General features: G+C 51.9%; 1 protein-coding gene across 1 annotated transcript in view; it reads right to left on the minus strand.

The window, feature by feature from the left end:
• CIB4 (calcium and integrin binding family member 4) overlaps positions 1-6,604 on the minus strand; it is a 39,852-nt gene extending 33,248 nt beyond the window's left edge. The window contains exons 1-3 of the mRNA XM_016210183.2: positions 6,551-6,604; positions 6,063-6,097; positions 2,252-2,348 (exon numbers count right to left, since the gene is read on the minus strand). Coding sequence (XP_016065669.1) covers positions 2,252-2,348; positions 6,063-6,097; positions 6,551-6,604 — 186 coding nt within the window. The remainder of the gene's footprint in view (positions 1-2,251; positions 2,349-6,062; positions 6,098-6,550) is intronic.
• Positions 6,605-7,408: the final 804 nt, after the last annotated feature.

A 7,408-nucleotide genomic window follows, 5' to 3' on the forward strand; every position in this document is an offset into this window, starting at 1 on the left:
GGTCCCGGTAGGGGGTGTGCAGGAGGCAGCAGATAGATGTATTGCTCTCACATTGGTGTTTCTCTCTCTCCCTTTCTCTCCCTCTCTCTCTAAAAATCAATTTTAAAGAACCTTTAAAGAAATGCATTCCCATCCCTGCCCCTCCTTGGTGATTTCTTGAATAAACATGAGGACTTCTCATTGCTGAAAGCCTTGAGAGTGAGTTCTTCGCAAGCTATTCTAAGCTGATAGGCCCAGCCTGTAAGTAGGCTTCAGAAAGGCTCAGAAAAACTGGGGACAGAAAATAACTGAGATGGAGCTAAAACCTCAGGAGCCACACCTGGAGTGCCTCCTGACACCTCAGTCAGGCAGGTTTCCAAATCACTCCATGTTTTCAGAGTTGATGCTGGGATAGGATGTAGTAGGGGCCAGCTGTGCGCAGACCACCCACCTGCAGGAACCCCAGGGTGGGAGGGGGGAAGAGGCCAGAGGAGAGCAGTGGCCCTGTTCAGTGTGCAAGCTTCCAGCAGCCCCGATCTGAGACCCTGAGATCTTCCCACAGGTCCTGCCACCCACAGTTCTGGGCCCGGAAATTAGAAACCCGGGTCACACCACACCACTACTCATTATGTTTACAGAAAGCGAGATTGTTATTTACAAGAACAGAAACACTGAACTAATTTACTTTTAAATACACCAAATAGAGCAGCAAAGAGAAAACAGAAAGCTTCTGAGTGGAAGAGGCAGGGCATTGGCATCAGGCTTCCCCACTACCCTCTGCTGCCCAGGCCGCTCTCTCCCCTGCTCTCTGCTGAAGGGCAGACCCTTCCCAATATTAACCAGCCAACCAACCCACTTTCTCCACGAGTGAAACCAAGTTAAGAAAACAGAGCTTTCTTCCCAGACCACTCAAGCCCCTGAGCCAAGTTACAGCCGTGCCTGGAGCTCCCTGGGGCCCCATTCTTTAAGCCTTTTCCAGAGATGTGTTCTGGGCAGTGTGAGTCACGCAGCTCAGCTCCCGTCCTTGGGGCCTCAGAGAACACAGGGACACTCGGGCCCCCACCTCCCGGCAGGCTCTCCTTGCTCACTTGGGAAGCAAGTCTTCTGCTTCACCCGGGATTGGAAAGACACAGAGGGGGATTTTAGTCCTAGATCTAAACCCCCAAAAGTAATCTGTGGGCCAGTGGTGGTCAGTGACAAAGGTCTTGACAACCAGTAAGAAAGGGAGAAAAATAGGATAGAGTGGGATGTGAGCAGAAAGCACCGTTCCTGCTTCCAGGATTAGAACCTTCTTCCATTTCTGTTCTAAAATGAACATGTTCAAACATAAAATGATGATGAGGTGAGTGACATATTTTTTAATGTCCTTACTTGGCAAAATTGGAAAGTTGACATCTCTAGTTAGTCCTTCCTCAAAAAACGAATTGGGGCAGGGGTGGGGGGGATTTCATTGACTATGAAAGTCCGAAGTCTGGGACACAGTGTGACGGATGACACAGAAGAGAGTAAGACCACACCCCAGGTCAGAACCACAGACCAGGGAGGCAAGGAGGGCTCCGACGCACGTAGGCCGGCCTCCTTTGGATACCCAAGTGTGGGCCACCCTCCACACCCCTGCCCATTTCTTCGTCTTCTCTGTTCCTGCCTCTATGTCAAGCCCGAGCTCTGTGCTCTTTCTCTGTCTCTGACGGAGATCTGTCACTTTGTAGCCCTTATTCAATGTGTGTCCCCTCCACCCATGTGGTCTCTCCCTCAGGGTACCTTCCCCCCAGGTCCCTGCCCCCTTCTGAGAGGTGCCCATAGCTCTCAGAGTGCACCTTATTCCAGACAGAAATGAAGATGGGTCCTATTGCACAGTGACAAATTCAAAGCATTTTTCCACCGAGATCTGAATGAAAAATCCGGAAGCCCGACACCACTGTGATTTGTTAGCCTGACATCGCCTCTCCATGCGTTGAACAAATTTTAATTAAAATCTCAGGAGTGATTAGAGAGCCCTCTTATTGTGCACCTCTGGGGGAAGGGCAAGGTCTGTCTATTCACAAAAGGGACAAAGGCTTGAGGATGGTCCCTAAAAGATTGGGAGTGGGGGGCGCCGACAGCTCAGGGAGAGCAGCCTGTTGAGTGCAGGGCACCGTGGGGAGCACGGGGAACTGCCAGCCATGCCCTCCGCTCCACCCACTTCCCCGGAGGAACCCAGAGCAGCACTTTCAGCCCCTCCGCAGCAGGTCCCAGTGGCACCCCCCAGCCTTCCCCACCGTCCTGGACTCACCCTCAGGGCCGGCAGGGAGCTGACCTGGTCTATGGTCAGGGTCGCCTCCTTGTAGTACTTCCCAGGAGGGCAGAGCTTCAGGAAGGTGTCGTGGATGCTGAGAAGAGAGACGTGATGGGCTGGGGAGTAGAGGCCAGCAAGGACCCCCCCCCCCCACTGTGCTCTTTGGAGGAAAGGGACTCAGGACTGATTGACACAGAAAAAGCAGTTATAAATCATCCCACCCTTCCAGAAACATCCTTGAGGCTCCAGTGCACCCAGCACACCATGGGGGACAAGTTTGGGAGGGAGCCGAAAAGCGGGCTGTGGGATGGGTGGGGGGAGAACTCCCCAGGAAAGCACTGGGGGGAACTGAAATACACAAGCAGGAGAGTCATCCTGCAGGGGAAGGGGGCCATGGGAGTCATCTGCCCCAGCCCAGAGGAGTATTTTTATCACTGTTATTGTTAGAACTGCAGGGGGGCGGTGATCATAAAAAGCAAACTGACTTTCAGTAAATTTTATTAATTTTTAAGAACTCTCTGAGGCAATGTACCCATTTGGCTAGTGCTCAGGGCAGACTTCTCCCCCTGCCCCCCATCCGGGTTTCCCACTGGGAGTGCCTGCCGCATGCTGCCGACTCTCAGGAACATTTTTCATAGACCCTGCATAACAGTCTTACAGGATAGGACCATTATCCCTAATTATAGATGAGGAAACTGAGGCTCCAGGAGGAAAGTAACTTGCCTAAGGTCACACAGTGGTAAGAGTGAAAGCCAGAGCTGCAGACACCCTGGTTCTTTCCTCAGGAGCCCAGAGGTGTCAGGATGGCGGAGGGAGACAGAAGGAACCTCTCCTGCCCCTAAAGCCCTCTTCTTGTTTACCAAGTGCCATGTGCTGGGTGCACTCAAGCCCATTGTCTCATTGAATCTTCCCAACAACCCTGGGAGCGGCATAGGAGTGATCATTTCTATAGATGGGTAAACTGAGGCACAGAGAGTTTAAGGGTTGTGCCCAAGGTCAGACAGCTTGGAAGAGATGGAGTGGGGTCTGAACACTAAACCAGATTCTTTGGGCTCTGCCGCCCACCCCTAAAGTGTTCCTCCCCACCTAGGTGAGGCACTCCCAGCCCCACCCCTCTGGAGAGCCTTCTGGGGAAGGGGTGCTGTGGGGAGGGCGCTGCCCGGATTTCATGCCTTCCCAGGCCACAGGGTGAGTAGGCTGCCCGCACATGAATCGTGGCCGCATCTTAGCTGCCACAGAATGTTCTCCTCCTCCAAATATGGATCAGCCGGCTCTAAGTGGAGCCCTGAATTAATCACTAATGGACTCAAAGTCAAAGCCATTTAAAAAACTCACACACTCAGCCTGCCAGAAATCCTGCAGCGCAGGCTGTGGCTCTCTGCACACCTAGCCCAGACACAGGGAGGGGCTGTCTGCCCTCGGAGAGGAGGGGACCAGCTCCACTGTGCACCCTTGGGGCACCTTGAACCTGCCACAACCCCTCTCGGGCCTCAGTTTCTCCTGTATGAGTCTCGGTGATCCCCACCCCCTCCAGTTCAGGCATTCTATGACAGTTTCTGTACCTCTCTCTGTTCACCCCTTGCCTCTGTGATAGATCCTCTAATTTAGTGGTTTTCAAGTGGGTCATTTCAAGTGGGTCAGTAGAGGGCTTGTGAAAGGAACCATGTCCACCCCTGGAGATTTTCATCTAAGGCCTGGGTATGGCCCAGGCACCTATAGGTTCTATAAACTCACATGTCTCTCCGGTATAGGCAGGACTGAGAACACAGCTCCAGTGCAGGCCTCGATTTCCGTTCCCTAGGCCCATCATGGGCTTGGTGACCTGAGCCATGGGGTCACTAGTCCTTTGTCCATGGGACAGCCTGCAGCTAATTTATAAATAGCCTTATCTTTAGCCTTTAAACATTTAGTCCCATGGTCGGCTACTTCCAAGGTGTGTGACTTGGGTAAGTCATTTCTCTGAGCTGGTTTCCTTGTCAAAGGGGATGAAAACACCATGAAAGTAACAATGAGCACACTGAGCCTGACCCTGTGCCGGGTGCTGCTCTGGCCCATCGTGAGTTAGATCATCTAATGTCTTGATAACAACCACGTGAGGGTAGGTTCCACTACTCTTGTATCTCACTTTTTTTATGACTGTGGAAACTGAGGCTCAGCAAAGGTAGGAAACTCACCCACAGTCACACAGCTAGGAGGTGACAGAGCCGAGGATCCAGGACTTCTGTTTCCAGGAAGCAAGCCTGTCACCACCCCATCTGCTGACCTTCTAGTGTTCCAGGAATGGCCAGGACAGGGCCTAGAGGCTGGCAAAGTCTCCCTTTCAGTGGCTACAAATTTCTCTGATGGATTGATTCTCACCTTTTGGATAAGCTCTTTGTGAATAAATGTTTAATATAACATTATTTGTAAAACTGAAAACCATAAACAACTTACATGTGCATTACAGGGGGTTGGTAAAATGAATTGTGGTTCTTCTGTAGAAGGAAAGCTCCATAGCCATTGAAATGAGGCAGAGCTCATGCATTTTAAGTAAAACCAGCCAAGATGAAAACTTAAAAAAAAGATCCAGGAGTGTATGAATGCTACACCATAAAGGGTAAATGCTATAGTATGAATGGGATACAGCTTTTGAAGGCATTATATATAGGTCTCTCTAGGAAAGATTCTCCTGGAAGGCTAAATGAGAACCTGACTGAGCAGTGGCTACCTTTGGGGACAAGGCCTGGGAAAACTGGAGGGAAGCATTTACTTTTCATTTAGAACTTTCTATGCTATTCGAATTTTCTAGCCATGCTCACATATTATGTTTTAAAATTCTATCTTATTTTTACTCAAGAGTTACTTTTTAGAAAATCTCAGTAGGGTAGTAGGATATGAGTCATTGGGAGTTTTGTCATATTTTTTTCTATATTTAAAACAATGAATGGATTTTAATTTTCAAAGGAAAATAATATAGCCCCGTGACTGGCCCTGGTCTCCACAGCACCCTGTGTCCTGGCCTTCACTCAGTCCCCATTCGTGCCTGGGGAGTCTCGTGCTTGTGGCCAAGTCACTGGCCTCTGGGACTCTGAGTGGGAAGTGAGGCTTTCAGGCCAGACAGCACAGCGGGGGAGAATGAGTGCCAGCAGAGACAATGAGGGGAGAGGGTCCCAGTCCTGAGGGTCTGAGAGTGGTCTTTCCTCCAGCCTCACCCCACCCCATGCCTTAGTGAGCTCATTTATTCATCTAACAAGTTTTTGTTGAGCACCTGGCTTGGGCTGGGCACTCACCCATCTCTCACGCCTTCCACTCCTCTGGGATCCCACGTGGGGTTATCGTGATGGGTGCCTTTGGCCTGGAGCCTTCCCCACTGGACAGAAACCTGCCCGAGAGCAGGGACGGCACGCTCACCCTTACCCCCCAGTGCAGTCACAGTGTCTGCCACATACCAGGCGCTGAAGGGGGGGTTGCCAAGAGAGATTCAGTTAGCACACCAAGGTTACCCAGCCAGGAAATGGTCCAAACAGGCTTCAGGCCTGTTTCCTGAGTCCTTTCTCCATTTCCTCATTACCCCATGGAGGCCCCGTCCACCTCTGCGATTCTATGAAGAAACCTGCCTTGGATCCCCCAGCAGCCTAAAGCCTGACGTTTTACTCATCCCTAGTCGGGCCTGGGAATCACCTCAAACCCTTGGGCCTGGGGTCTCTGCCTGCTCTGTGCAGCCTCATCTCCAGGGCTCTGTGGCTCTGAGCAGGGACCACAGAGCACCTGGCAGGGACCCGGGCAGGATCCCAGCTCAGGGGGAGGGAAAAGGGGCCCCTTTACTCACCACAGGATTTCATTTCTGGTCAGGAAGGTCAGGGCCTACAACAAAACAGGGAGAGGTGACCTGCCCACTCCATCCAGCCCTGCCCTGGCCTCCCGCAGAGTGGGGAGCCTTGGGGGCTGGGGTGGAAAGCACACACTCTCACCCACAGCCAGGGAAATGGGGGCACCCCAGCCCTCAGCAGTGATGCCTGAGGTGGTGGCAGAGAAGGAAACGGTGCCCTTCCCCCTCCCCTGTGTCTGACAGTCTTGGCAAGGAGTTTGTTGGCACAGACCTGGAGAGAGAATCAGAGACAAGACTAAAACCAGGCTGTGAGCAGGAGACAGGTGGAAAGGAGGCCTCGGAGGCCTGGACTGGGCCTTAGCAAAGGCCAGGGCCACCACTACTCTGACTGGCAGACTCTAGAGCTTCAGGTAAGAGTTCTCCTGCTCACCCCACCTGCCTCAGGAAGCTGCCTCCTCTGCCCAGAGTCTCCAGCCTGATCTACCCACCTGGTACTCTTCCAGGTCCTCCCAGTGTATCTGGTACCGCAAACACTGTCCCATGCTGGCCACACCTTTCTCTCTCCTGACAGCAGAACCTTTGCCCCCAGGGCTCACCAGTTTGCCTGACCAGGTGATCTGGTTGCCGTGGTGACCTGCATTCCACCTTCTGCCCATCCTACCTGAGCTTCTGAGTGGGCAAAGAAATGGGTTCTTTTGGTTCTCGAGGCTAATAGACACCACCCCCTAAGCAACAAACTGGCAGCCCACTGGCAGGGTTGAGTCCATACTGTTGGCTCAGGAATCTCACTGCCTGGGTTCGAATCCCAGTTCTGCCCATGCTGACATGTAACCTTGGGCAAGTTATTCAACCTCTGTGTCTTGGTTTCCTCAACTATAAAATGGGAATGATAATCATGGGATATTGTGAGGGTTATTTGAGTTAATACAGGTATCAATGCCTGGCACATAATAAGAGCTAGACAGACATTAGCTATGGGAACCATGTGCCAAGTGCTGTGCCAGGTGTGGGGACACAAAAGGGACATTTCACCCCATCAGTCAGGGTCCCTGCAGGAACAAAGGGTTCAAATTAGGGTAATTTGAAGAGGGTCTAAAAAGGGAACTTTATGGAACTTGCCACAAAGGCAAGGTCAGGGTGTAGAGAAGCCGTCTAGGATAGTGCAAAATCCTGGTGCCAGTCACCACAGAGATACTACCAGCCCTGGCCCAACACACATGGGATCAATATCCCAGCATCACTCTTTCCTCTTCTTACCTCCTGGGGGATGTAAGAAGAGCAGGGGGAAGAGTTAAGCTGGAAAGACAGAGAAGCCCACCCAGCATTAGTGATCCAGGCCAGGAGGA

This window comes from Miniopterus natalensis, chromosome 13 (genome assembly GCF_054644295.1).
Source record: "Miniopterus natalensis isolate mMinNat1 chromosome 13, mMinNat1.hap1, whole genome shotgun sequence".
Lineage (NCBI taxonomy): Eukaryota > Metazoa > Chordata > Mammalia > Chiroptera > Miniopteridae > Miniopterus > Miniopterus natalensis.